Source organism: Ranitomeya variabilis, chromosome 6 (genome assembly GCF_051348905.1).
Source record: "Ranitomeya variabilis isolate aRanVar5 chromosome 6, aRanVar5.hap1, whole genome shotgun sequence".
Lineage (NCBI taxonomy): Eukaryota > Metazoa > Chordata > Amphibia > Anura > Dendrobatidae > Ranitomeya > Ranitomeya variabilis.
In genome coordinates this window covers 49212868-49227713 of record NC_135237.1, presented here as the reverse complement: position 1 = coordinate 49227713, position 14846 = coordinate 49212868, and the positions used below count along the sequence as shown (strand labels likewise).

The 14846-nt window shown below is 40.9% G+C and overlaps 1 protein-coding gene across 3 annotated transcripts in view; it reads left to right on the top strand.

Annotated features, from left to right (window-relative positions):
- MKX (mohawk homeobox) overlaps positions 1-14846 on the top strand; it is a 139088-nt gene that overhangs the window by 63844 nt on the left and 60398 nt on the right. For all 3 annotated transcript variants that reach the window (XM_077271831.1, XM_077271830.1, XM_077271832.1), the window contains exon 5: positions 35-370. In XM_077271831.1, coding sequence (XP_077127946.1) covers positions 35-370 — 336 coding nt within the window. The remainder of the gene's footprint in view (positions 1-34; positions 371-14846) is intronic.

The window sequence follows — 14846 nt, the reverse complement described above, 5'->3', positions numbered from 1 at the left end:
CTTCACCTAAATCCATAAAACATTTTTTTTTCAGAGGGAGAAAATGCTCCCATGGGTCATGCTAATGAAGAAGTCTATGATAAACCCATCCACCATACTGTGATAAATGCTGAGAACTCGGTCATCAAGTCAGGGATGAGGGCAGAAGCTAGTACCAACGAAGACTACGTCTCACCTCCGAAATACAAAAGTAGTTTATTGCATCGTTATCTCAATGACTCCTTAAGACATGTCATGGCCACTAATTCAGTCATGAGAGAAAACACAAGACAGAGAAACCACTCAGGATCATTCAGCTCAAACGAGTTTGAAGAAGAGCTTGTGTCCCCTTCATCCTCAGAAACTGAAGGCAATTTTGTTTACCGTACAGGTGAGTGCACCTACAGATGCCACTTTCCATTTCTGCTTTCCTTTTTGCTTAGGTAACAATTCTATAAGGCCTAAGGATTTCGATATCGGTAAGTGTGCCAGAGATGTTTCTTGTTAAATTATGTGGCTTCAGTTACTACTTGCAGAACCTTCTTTTTATAGTAAATTTTGGAAGAACTGTTCTTCACACTTCCAATAAAGCCTGGACGAGGGTAGGGGTAATGGATTAGTATCTGTGTAAGGTACCATTGTAAAGGGGGCTATGCAGAATCAATATTCAATATATACCCACATGGACGATATGCACACGTTCAGATCAAAGTTAAAAACAAATATTACTAAAAACTTTATTCCCATTCACAGGGAGTCTAAGGAGCATCTCTCACAACACAATACTCTCCACAGTAAATGCCAAATATTTTAATGAAACGTCCATGTAAAAATTATTTTTTGCCCAAAATACATTAATTTAATTAAAAAAATGTTTTTCCAGAAAGGTGGACAATCAGTCTATTATTTAGTTCCTGTGCCCACTTAATAGAAGGGATTTGATTTTAATCAGAGTTGTCATCGCCAGACATATCTTGCCATGTTATGGGGCACAATGGTTAGTGGGGCACCTTAACGATTTTGGTAAACATGATCTTCGCTTGATAAAGTGGTTGTCTGGTGAAAACAAATTACCACTTATCCTCTGGGTGGGTGATAACTAGTTTATTGGTGGGTGGTGCCGACTTCTGGGTCCTGGATCAATCAGTAGAATGGGGCTGTGCACATGTTGGACCCGCGTTCCATTCATTCCCTATGGGGCTGCTGAGTGCTGCTTTCGTCTTTTTATGGAGGCCCTACAGAGAATGAATGGAGCGGAGGTCACGTGCTCAACCTGCTGTGCCATTTTTATAGCGGAGATGAAAGTTTCTCGTCAGTGACAAAAATTCTTTGATCTATTGATAGGTATTTTATCTGTGGGATACCGACTGGTTAGCAAGTTATCACTTATTTTATGGGCTCATACAGATGACCGTGTATTCTCTCATCCTAGAGATTCGGGACGATTATGCAAATCACACTCGGATAAAACTCTGATCAGAGTGTGATTATAGTGTGATCCGATTCTCTCGGATGATGAGAATATGGAGAAAAAAAATTCCCCATCCTCTTTCTGTCAGTCCATGGAAATTGTCATCCTGATGTCATCCGAGTGCAGTCCCATGTTTTCCACGCACTTATTGACTTGCAGGGATGAGTGCGATCTGAATTTTGGATCCAACTCATTCATGCATTGATTTTTTCCTTAAAAAACCTATGTGTACATGACGCCTAGAATAATATTGGTCCCAATGCAATCTGATGTCTGATCACTCTTGGCTTGAAAATACAGACACGTGCACCATCCCTATGGATAGATGATAACTTGTTTTCACTGGACATCCCATTTAAGCCTGAGAATGTGGCAGACACTGTGAGTATGTTGCCCTAGGCCTCACATCTTCATAGAATAGGCTTTGATTGTATGCTGGGAATGTTCCCATATTGGTACCTTATACCGTTTCACCCCTGTCCTCTTCAGTAGATCTGACAGCTTCACAGACTAGTTGCAGATTCCTCATACCAGTAAGGGGTATATAAACATTATGAAATAGGTTATTATCTTTAATAACATTATTTTAGCAGATATTCCAGTGGAAAGAATTGGCTTTGCTCATTTTTTTGATGTAAGCGACTCCTGCAGAATTAAATGCCATCACGCTGACAAGCCCGAAGAAGATTCCAGTCTGGAGTGAAATCTTTACTCCTCACTTCTGCTGTTTCTGAGCTCGCACACAATATTACATAGGTGTGGTTCTTACAACACAAAGTGAGGCCAGCGAGTTCTAGTAGAAGTAAATTCATCTGGGACTTGTTACTGAAGTCTGGAGTCTGGACAGTGAGCTCACAGGAACGATGTACAGAAACACTCACTGTTGTACAACACATCTGATTTGCAAACCGTTCGGCATTATTGCAAACCTAATTTCTAAGATCATTATCACCCAGCGGAAAGTTCCACCTTTCGCCTCTTCCTGGCCTTGCAAACACATTTTTACGATCTGTTGAAACCAGCCTTAACCACATAGAAGAAAATTTACTAATGTGGCGCTGGAAAAAAAAATTACAGAGAAAGGTGACAAATCTGACACCGTGTTTAGAGGGATGTATAAAATGCATATAAGAACAATATTTTCTAGAGTATATACCATTGTCATGTCAATGACGTCGATCATCTCTATAGGTTCCTCTGTTGAAATAACATATATACGACAGCCACTTGTCCTATTTGTTATTATTATTTTTTTATTTTATTACAAGTAGATTTTCTTTTCCAGTTTCACCTTTAGAAATGAAAAGGGTAAAATCATCAACAAGTGTGCAGCATTTCCACAACAAAATCTGCATTTTTTATTCCGAACAGGACTTTTCTGCAAATTTTCCACTGTAGGGCTGTGTGCTCACGATGAATTTTTTAGCGCGTCTTTGACACTGCAAATTTTCGCTGTATCAAACACGCAGCATCTTACAGTTCCAGCAAAGTGGATGGGATTATAGAAATATCCTGCCCACTGTATTTTTTTTTTTAATGCGCTACGTTCCGTGCTTCAAATAAGCAGCGTGTCAATTTTATGTGCAGATTTTCCCCATAGACTTGCATAAGATGCCAAAATTCTGCAGGTAAAAAAACGCACATGTGTTTTTAGTGCGCTTCCGTTGAAAAAACACATGTAATACGCACATGACTGTGTCAATAAAATTTTATCAAATACCATTAAATATCAAAAACAAAACAGATTTGTTTAAAACACAACATACCAAAAAAAAGACAAAAAGTACAGCGTAAAAGATGCAATAAAAACTCATGTAAAACTATCACACTCAAAAATACAAGTAATTTAATTTGCTTAATAGGAGTAGAAATGGTGCAGAAAATCGGCAAAATCAAAAACTCACCAAAAACAGATCGTGGGAACATAACCTAGAAAGTAAGTAATGGACCAGTCCTGTTTGGAGACCCTCTGAGGCCATGTTCCCAATTTTCGCTTTTTCCTCTGTATTTTTTTCAGTAGGTATCTGCACCAAAATATGTAATAGCAATCTGCTCTGATTATTGAATTTCTACAGCATTTTTTTTAATGAATATTTTAGTGTATTTTGCACTTAAAAACTAAAGCACCAAAAAACCCACACAACAACAATTCTGCACAAAACTACATTGGGAAAAAACGCAACGTTTATGCAACACATTTATTGTTACACTGTAATGTCTATTGTCTGCACAAGTCTCCTGTATAATGTAAAGTGCTACGGAATATGTTGGCGCTATAGAAATAAAATTATTATTAATTAGTATTATTTAAATATTTGAACAGTAGCTACATTTTAATTTTACATTTAATTAACATTGGAAATAGGAAACTTTCTAATATAACTTTGACCAAACTAACAAAATTATCAGTCCCTAGTTTCTCCGCTCGTCGTCCTGTTCTCCCAAATGCTGGGAAATTTTGAGATTTGAAGTATTCCGCTCCGGTTTAATGACGACTCCCTGCACACTGGGAGCCACATCAACCACTCAAGCTGCATAGTACAGAAAATGGCAGTATAATGAATAAATGTAATTGGGAAATACGCAACGCTTGAAAATAATGCTTGTTTTTTTTATTGCCACTGGGAACCTTTTTTTTCTAAAGAAATGTATCAACCAAACAACCACTTATAAAACAGTGTCCCGTAAGCTCCTAAACTCTCCCCCGTGGTGATTTCAGGCATATAACATAGGGGATTTGGAGCTTTTTATTACAAAACGATAATTTGAATCCATTAAAAATATACTACATGGATAAAATTATTGTGACATTACACATTGCACCTACCGGAGCTTTCATGTTATCCCATCCTAAATCCATAGCCATTAATATGTAAATGTTCCCCCCTTTGCAGCTATGAAAGCTTTCACTCTCCTAGGAAGGTTTTCTACTAGATTTTTAGGTGTATCTGTTGACAGTTTTTGCCCGTTCACCCAGAAGAGCATTTTTTAGGTCACACACTGATGTCACAGGAGAGGGCCGGGCTCACAATCTCTGTTTTAGGTCATCCCTAAGGTGTTTAATGGTGTTGAGGTCAGGGCTTTGTGCGGTCGGTCTTGTTCTTCAACACCAAACTCCCCCCAACCATGCCTTAATTGACTTTGGGCAAAGTCATAGGGAATAGAAAATGACCTTCCCAAAGCTGTTCCCACAAAGTTGGAAGCTACAGTTGACCAAATTGTATTCTAATGCATTAAGATTTACTATCACTAGAACGAAGAGGGCTAGGCCAATTGAGGAAAAACAAGCCGACATCATTATCCCTCCTCCATCAAACTTTACAGCTGGCACAGTTCATTAAGGCAGCTATTGTTCTCCTGATCTTCATCAAACTCATCAATCAGATGCCAGATAGAGAAGAGTGATCCTCATCTGTCACTACACAGAACACAATGCTATTGCTCCAGAATGCTCCATGCTTTATACCACTTAATCTGACACTTGGCATTGTGCTTGGTGATGTAAGGCTTGCATGCAGTTGCTCAACCATGGAAACCCATGCCATGAAGCTAGCTTTTTTTGTGCTGATGTTGGAGAGGAGGGTTAGACCTTGCAGTTATTGAATTAACACAACTTTAACAAGTATTATGCATATTACCAGGGAAGAAATGTCATGAATGAACTTGTTACACTGGTGGCTCTTATTACAGGATGGTGCTGGTATCAGTGAGCTCTTTAGTAAGAACCATTCTTTCACATGTTAACAAAGCGATATGGGATGACTGTGAGCCGGATGTTATACACCGGGTAAAGTAGCTGGATGTTATACACCAAGGGACGAGGGGCCAGATGTTATACACCAGGAGCAAGGGGGCTGGATGTTATACACTTGGGCAATGGGCTGGATGTTATACACTGGGGGCGAGGGGCAGAATTTTATACACTGGGGGCGAGTGGCAGGATGTTGTACACTGGGGGGAGGGACAAGATGTTATACACTGGGGGTGAGGGGCCAGATGTTATACACCAAGAGGCGAGGGGCTGGATGTTATACATTGGGGGCGAGGGTCAAGATGTTATACACTGGAGGCGAGGGGCTGGATGTTATACACTAAAAGGCAAGTGGCTGGATGTTATACACCAGGATTGAGGGGCTGGTTGTTATACACTGGGGAGAGGGAGCAAATGTTTTATACCGGAAGTGATGGGCTGAATGTTATACACTGGGGGTGAGGGGTCGGATGTTATACACCGAGAGGCGAGGGGGCTGGATGTTATATACCGGAGTTGAGGAGTTGGATGTTATACACCGGGGGTGAGGAGCTGGATGTTATACATCGGGAGTGACTGGATGGATGGTATGCACTGGGGGTGAGGAGCTGGATGTTATACACCGGGGTGGGGAGCTGGATGTTATACACTGGGGCAAGGGGTTGGATGTTATACACTGGGGGTGAGGGGCCAGATGTTATACACCGGGAGGTGAGGGGGCTGGATTTTATATACCGGGGGTGAGGAGCTGGATGCTATACACAAGGGATGAGGAGCTGGATGTTATACACCGGGGGTGAGGAGCTGGATATTATACACCGGGGGTGAGGGGCTGGATGTTATACACTGGGGGTGAGGGGCCAGATGTTATACACCGGGAGGTGAGGGGGCTGGATTTTATATACCGGGGGTGAGGAGCTGGATGCTATACACAAGGGATGAGGAGCTGGATGTTATACACCGGGGGTGAGGAGCTGGATGTTATACACCGGGGGTGAGGAGCTGGATGTTATACATCGGGGGGAGGGGCTGAATGTTATACACCGAGGGTGAGGGGCTGAATGTTATACACCAGGAATGAGGGGCCAGATGTTATACACTGGGGGTGAGGGGCCAGATGTTATATACTGGAGGTGAGAGGCCGGATGTTATACACCAAGGGTGAGGGACTGAATGTTATACACCGGGGGTGAGGAGCTGGATGTTATACACCGGGGGTGAGGAGCTGGATGTTATACACCGGGGGTGAGGGGCTGAATGTTATACACCGAGGGTGAGGGACTGAATGTTATACACTGGGAATGAGGGGCCGGATGTTATACACTGGGGGTGAGGGGCCAGATGTTATACACTGGGGGTGAGAGGCCAGATGTTATATACTGGGGGTGAGAGGCCGGATGTTATACACCAGGGGTGAGGGGCCAGGTGTTATACACCGAGGATGAAGGGCTGGATGAAAAGTCTGAATTCACTGATTAAGACACGTGTCCCAACACTTTTGTCCACATGTGTAGTGTTACTATATCTCCTGTTGCTGTTGAATACCCATCCAATTCAGACTTGAGTAATTTCATCCTATTATTACTTTTTTATCCATTTCTCCTCCTTTTTCTCCTGCCATAAATAGCTGTAACTCATTTCTTGTGTAGAGTTGTACAGATTATTTTGGGATGATATAACACTTGGTAATATGGGTAGCAATGTTTGGTAAAGCCCTCTCTTGGAATGACAGAGTTGAGCCAATACATTCCTGTGGAAGGCCGCCGCTTCCTTAAAGCTGGAAATTGCATCTCTGCTTCATGGTATGATGTACATTTACTTTTTCAGAAAATTATTCTATATATGTTTTGCTCACTGGCCATATGAATCTGTTCATATTTTGCTATCAGTTGGTCGACCTACATCCTCGCTGTATGTTTTCCTATAACATTAATCGGCTATCCATTCAAAGTCTAATTCACAGTACTTGCCTGTTTCTGTCAGTTCTGTAGACTATAAGGTGGATTTGTCACTAGTTTATGAGTCCATGTGTATTCAATCTCCATCCACCCGAGATGACTGACTGCTGTAGCTTGTTCTGAGCAATATGAGATCTCAGGAGCAGCAGGAAGTGGGGGACAGTGATAATCTGTTAATTTGTTAATCAAGTTTTGTGGGTGGAGATTGAGATTAAACTTTCAAAAAGGATTAAACAGACTTGAATTTTCACAGTAAGTACAGTATACCAGCCTCATTAGATCTAAGATATCTGTTTAGGAACGTATACAGTTGGATTGTGAATTTCTGGTGACATATCCACTTTAAAGCGAACCTGTTATTTGATTCATGTTGCCCAAACCACGGACAACATGAATCAAAGTATGGCATCCAAGTATGTTTCACTCTGGAACTCTGAGGCACCTCAGAAAAGACATATTTTGAAAAGCTGCCTTGAGACTATGATGGCAATTCATCAAGATCGGTGATTTTTTCGCCGGTCTTGGCGAGGGGTCGTGATGGAGTGGATGCTCCTGATTCGTTAAGAGGCATGTAGTGCTGTGCGCTTCTATGCGAGCCTCACCACAAATTTTATTCCAGCCACAGGTTGCATAAATTTAACAAGAGGGGGACACTGCCCCCCATCCCGCCTTCATCCCACCCTTGCTCCACCCACTTTGTTCCCTGGAGGTCCCCTCCAACTCTACAACTCTACCATTCTATGATTCAACCCTAATCAAATACCGTGGGCTTTAAAGGGAACCTGTCACCCCCAAAATGGAAGTTGAGCTAAGCCCACCAGCATCAGGGGCTTATCTACAGCATTCTGGAATGCTGTAGATAAGCCCCCGATGTATCCTGAAAGATGAGAAAAAGAGGTCATATTATACTCACCCAGGGGCGGTCCGGTTTGATGGGTGTCGCGGTCCGGGGCCTCCCATCTTACGATGACGTCCTCTTCTTGTATTCATGCTGTGGCTCCAGCGCAGGCGTACTTTGTCTGCCCTGTTGAGGGCAGAGCAAAGTACTGCAGTGCACAGGCGCTGGGCCTCTCTGACCTTTCCCGGCGCCTGCGCACTGCAGTACTTTGCTCTGTCCTCAACAGGGCAGACAAAGTACGCCTGCGCCGGAGCCGCAGCTTGAAGACAAGAAGAGGACGTCATTGTAAGAAGATGGGAGGCCCCGGACCGCGTTGCCCATCGGTTGGTACCGGCCTGCCCAGGTGAGTTAAACTTTTTTTTCTAATGACTGTATATTATATAATATTAATCATGTGTTATAACATGTGCAGATATCAATAATTAAAGCGTACTTTCAAGTATATAAAAAAAACATAATAGTATATATGATTGTTCCCAGTAATAGTTACTTTCATCCAGGGCATAGCAGATTCTCTGCTTGTAAATAGCATTGAGACAGAACATCCACACATAATAATGACCTTCTAACCAACAGTATCAGTTCTACACTATAAAAATGTTTTTTTTATTCCAAGGAATTAATTATATTTAGAAAAATATTTGAAATTCAGATTTACAAAAATATAAAATGCATAAAGTATAAATATGAATTTTTGGGAAAAAGCTGTAGATTTCTTTGCCCAGAAAATCCCTGAGAATAATACAGCCACTGTCTTAATCAATTATTTAGGACATCACTCAACCCAGTTATAACTTCATAAAGTTTCATTTTTAGTTAGAACCAGATCAGAGAAGTCGTCTTTCCAAAGGAAAGTGTATTTTCAGGCCATGTATTTACTTTGGTATTTACGACCTTCTGTCCGACAAGCTTTTGGTGGCAGGAGCAGGATTTTGGTCACTGTATTACTTGTCATAGGTCCTGTAAAAATTACAGTTTGGATCCAGCTTTTCCTGTAGGGAGTGTAACTAAGGAATGTGGTTGATTACCGGGATGTTGGACTTCAACTTTTGTTCTACTTTCTTGGGTGAAATCCACTAGCTAAAGTCCTTTGGCTTTCTACTGATGGATTTACTGAGGAACTGCGGGGAATTTGAAATTCCTCACATCCTTGGATTTGTATAATCTGGATGTTCTTATTACTGAAGTGATTGACTTGGTTAATTACTTTATATTATGCAGTTGTGCTTTAGTATAGTATTACACGCCAACCACTTAGCTATCCGGCTTCTGGTAAATCCTTGGTCAGTCTGAGTCCAACATAAAGAGATCTACCACTTTGTAGTGGCTCCTTCTCTCATTTTTGGAGCTGATCTGAGCACAGGACCCTTACTAATAAAGCATATAATGAAGGGGATGATGGGACAACCATTTCAGATCCAACAGGACAACTGTCTAAGATCTAGTAATCTGGGGCTCTTGAATAACTTCATTGCAATAGTCATTTGATTCATGTTGCCCAAACCACGGACAGCATGAATCAAAGTATGGCATCCGAGTATGTTTTACTCTGGAACGCTGAGGCACCTCAGAAAAGACATATTTTGAAAAGCTGGCTTGAGACTATGATGGCAATTCATTAAGATCGGTGATTTCTTCACTGGTCTTGGCGAGGGGTCATGTTGGAGTGGATGTTCCTGATTCATTAAGAGGCATGTAGTGCTGTGCGCTTCTATGCGAGCCTCACCACAAATCTTATTCCAGCCACAGCCTGCATGAATTTAACAAGAGGGGGACACTTCCCCCCCATCCCGCCTTCATCCCACCCCTGCTCCACCCACTTTGTTCCCTGGAGCTCCCCTCCAACTCTACCATTCTATGATTCAACCCTAATGAAATACCGTGGGCTTTAAGAGATCACGAATAAGGCATATAATGAAGGGGATGATGGGACAACCATTTTAGATCCAACAGGACAACTGTCTAAGATCTCATAATCTGGGGCTCTTGAATAACTTCATTGCAATAGTTAATCCTGAGAAAGAACCACATTCTCAAAGATTCTTAAAATCTCACTTGGCCCCTTATATTTGAGGGTCTATCTATCAGATTTTCCCAATTACATGGCGCATATCATCATGTTTTGTACATATAAAATGCAGGTTATATCTTGTGAATATCTTTTTTGTTAACCTAGAAATAAAATCCTTAGATACTTTTTAAAGTTTTAAGTGTTTGCCCATGATAATTTGCTGATCGTTGGGTGTCCCACTACTGGGACTTTCACCAATCGACAGATCAGGGAACTTGTATCCCCATTACAAGATAGCGTAACAAGTCAGATTACATTCATTCCTTTATGGGGTTTGTGGTGCAGGTTGCACATTCACACTGCTGCTCCAATCTTGTGAAGAAAAATGAACCCCACTCTGATGTTCGATACTGTTTTCTGTGGTCGGACTCCCATGATCAACAAGTTATCACCTATCCTATGGATGAGTGATAATTTGTTTAAACCGGACAACCCTATTAAGGCACTTGTGGCAATGAAAGTCACAGTGTAGTACAAGATCTATTCTACAGCAGACCCCGTTGCCCGAGGTCTGATGCCGATGTCCGTGCAAATTGGTCCGATTTCAATGAACGAAATGGCCGCGGCTATCTTGACCCAAATATGACAGCTTCATAAGACTATATGAGGCAGTGACGCTCAAGTCGAGAGAGCCGTGGCCGGTTTGTGCATTGCAGTCTGAGATTGAACCAATTTGCTTGGGCATCTGCATGAGACCTCAAAGTGAGGACTGTTGATTGGATTGAGAAGAATTGCACTACAAGCAAATCTTACCATCAACTTTAAAATAGTTTGACTTACTTTTTTTTAGTTCACACACAGTATTTTTTGTCATTTTTTAGGATTACTTTTACGGTTATTTAAAAAAAAAAAAATATTAACAAATATATATTTTTCAGTTTTTGTTTGCCTTTTGCCCAAGTCCAGCTTGTGGTGGTAAGGTACAGGGAAGGATTTTCATCTAACACTGACCCTTCTTATCATTTCTGTTCTTGTTCATCCCAATGGTCTTCGATGAACATCCTTTCCCTTTTCTGGAGCTCCTTATTTTAGTGATCCATTCTGATCCCAGTATTCGTATTTTAACCAGTCTAACATTTATCACTTAGTCAATGTATGAGCGATAGATATTGTCTGCTCCAATACCCCACAAACCATTTTCCATTACACAGTTGTATAAATGGCCGTAGAGTTGACTACGAGAATATAACCCGGCCACACTTGGTTTTTAACTTTATTTTAATACATGGCTCCATTTTATGCTTTATTAACTTTGCCATCGCAAAATGCAAAACAGTGACCGCGTTGAACACTCAGTTACTTGTGAATGTGCCACAGCTTCTAAGAAATGTTTGCTCTGGAAGGTTTACAGATTTTTCTCTGTAAATGAAATAGCTACTGCATGTTAAACAGTCATTTAAGGGGTAAGACCTGGTTAATAAAGTCTGAGTATTTCATGTTAGTAATAATAATATTTATATATTGTATAATAATTCTGGTCGGGCACACCTTTGTTTTTATAATTGTTACAAGCTTAATATCCAATGAACATTTGCATTTAAAAAAAGGACTAAATCTGTTGCAAATTCCAGTAGTTCAAAGTTTGGAGATCGCAAAGTTGTTTCAAGTCAAATAACTATAATTTAATTTAATGTTAAATTCTCCCAGGTCCAGTATGTCTGCCATGAAGAAACAAAGTGTAATCTGTTCCAAGCAATTATTATAAGAAATGCACAGATTGAATTATACAGAATATGTCTAGAAACAATGGTTGGAAATAGCACAGTGAAAGGTACTGATTAAATAAATATACATAGAATAGCGACGTGAATAACTTTGTAATGTCACTGCGGGGATCTGTTATAATTCATGCCAGTGAAATAATACACTGCATGTAACTCAGCAGTTCCATCAGATTTGAGAGTAAAAGTAGCCATGGAGCCATGAAAGAACCATGACGGACCTCATTCTAAGTCAGTGGGGTCTGTCGGGCAACTTTCCAACATAGCAAATCTAGAAAGATGAGAACGTTGCATTGTTTTTTTATTATTATTTTCCCCCAAAATGTTTCAGTGTGGAAAAAAGTTTCCTCCTTCAAAAAGGTTTGGTGGCAATTTTTTGGGGGGGTTGTAAGTCATTGGTATTAGCATTCTTGTTATGGAGTATTAAAGAGGTTGTTCGAGACATTAAAACTGATGGCCTATCGTTAGTATGGGACATCAATGTCTGATCAGTGGGGTGTGACACCCAGTGCCCCCACCAATGTCAATCAGCTGTTCCTGGTTTCCTTAACAGCCGATCGGCAGGGATGCTGGGTGTTGCACCCCTACCGATCAGACATTGATGATCTATTCTATGGGTAGGCAATCAGTGTAAAAGTCCTGGACAACAACTTCATTTAATACCATGGACTCTCCATTTGGTTTTCAATTTTTGATTCAGGAGAACATTTAAAGAAATGTTTTTCTTTTCAAACAGTTATTTGCAGTGTTGTAGACCTTACAAATTAAAGGAATATTGCTTTTATGGTTACAATAGAAATATCTGTCTATGTGCAGAACATGGGTTTCATAGCACATTTTGTCCACTCCTCAGTCGCTCCATTGATTCTTACATCTTGAGCCCTGAAAAACAGCATTCAGACGTTGGAGCTGACAGTCCCATTGACTTTAATGATGTAGGCAAAGTCACCGTGTGCTCTGTCGAGCACCATTTTCGACAGTATCTGCTTATTTCAGGTGAGCTCCAAATTCTGATTGACTGCGTTTTGTTGATATCAGATAGGTGGATACTGCCGAAAATGATTCTGCCATCATTCTCCACATTACTCTGGACTTTGTAAAGCCAGAGTTGTCCATCAATGTAGAGCGGAGCAGAGATAGTTGTAAAACAATTAGGTGAGAAGGTGCACTGAGTTGTTTGGCCTTACCAATGGTGTACCAGGCACCTGTGCTTGGTTTGAGCAGGCACATTGTGCTGACAGACTCCCTTTAAAGTTGACCATTTTCATTGCTTTGATAAATCTGTAAGAAACAGTAAAGAAAAGAAACTTTTTGAAGAAAAAGTAAGTCAAGTTTACCTGTAAAATGGTACAATTTACTGTTTGTTTATGGCTACCATGACTATGAGTGTGGTCAGCTTGGCTGTAGGTCCAGGTCTTTGATCTTTTGAGAACCCAGTAATTAATCGAGACATAATGAAACTAAACAAATGTGATTTGTAGCAAATGTTCAAGCCAGACATGTATTCTTGCAGTGAAAAAATCCTTAACATTAACAAACTGATTTATTAGAAGACCGTTCTAAACAATAGAAGATGTGAGGAATGTCCGAGGGACATCACAAGCATGTAAAAAGGTTACAACAATGCCGTTGACAGAAGCACATAAGCAAATCTATCCCCACCTGTTCCAAACCATCGGATGGACGACTCTAACAAATTAGTTTAGAATGGCTAAGTGAAAACATAGATCCCAGGCAGTTCTGGGAAGGTGCGCTTTTCCAGACTGAGATTGTCTTTGGCTCTGCACTATGGGTGGAATGGATGGTGTGGTTTGGATGTGGGTACAGAAGTGGATGTGCTGTATTTGGATTTGTGAGTGTGACTAAAACAAAAAAAAAAGAAGAAGAGGGAAAATGGATCCAACAACGGGCGGAGGCAGAACAGAAACTGGAATGAGGTCAGCTAAAATAAATATAGCTATAGAAGGCAAAGTGTATTCACATTACCGCAAGGAAACATGGATTGTGGAACATTTCAAACATAATGATTACATAAAGGCCATGTAGCTACGTTCTTATAGTGTGCTTATGACTATTCAGTGCACCAAGGGAACATGGATATATACAGAAAATGATCACAAAGGGGGTTATAGAAAATTAAGTTGTAGGATCCATTCCGCTTTGCAATTGTGGCTTTTTTAGTTCAGAGAAAACTAAATCAACATTATGTATAATGGTGTCCCTAAAAGCTGCTCTTGACTGCATCAATATGCTACATATGGTGATCAGCAAGGGTAAGTCTTATTTACATGGCTATATTTATGGTATCTCACCATATACTGGCCAATGATTAAGTTGTAAAAGACACTTAAAGTGGTGGTTGCATCTGGGACTTATAGGATGTGCCATAAACATGCTTTCCGATGTCCTGCCTGACTGCAACCTCCAATACTTCTAGTACCTACTCCATAAATGATTTCCGGGGTTCTGCCTGCCTGCAAGCTCCAGTGCTTCTAGGACCTGCTTTCCCGAGTTCTGTCTGCCTGCGGCTTCCATTGTTTCTAGTCCTTGTTTCTCAGTGCCTTAGCTGCCTGCTGCGTCAGCGCCCGGGATCCATGTGCACACCCAAACCTTGGCTTAGAGGATCCACCTCACAATGTGAAGCTTATAACAGACTGCCCTCAGAAATTAATGGTCCTTATACAATCAGATTGTCAGCGCCCAGTAGGACCTTGCACCATTCTCTGTAAATAAAATCTAAAATTGCATTTCTGAAGCTTTACTAGGACATCTATATGGACTGTGATTGTAAATACCAGCAGTGAATATACTGCATACATAAATACAGCTCTGACAAAAATTAAGAGACCACCATATCAAAACCCTGTCATGGGCAGTCCAATCTCCAGATCTGAACCCCATTGAAAACCTCTGGAATGTAATCAAGAGGATGATGGATAGTCACAAGCCATCAAACAAAGAAGAACTGCTTACATTTTTGCGCCAGGAGAAGTGTGA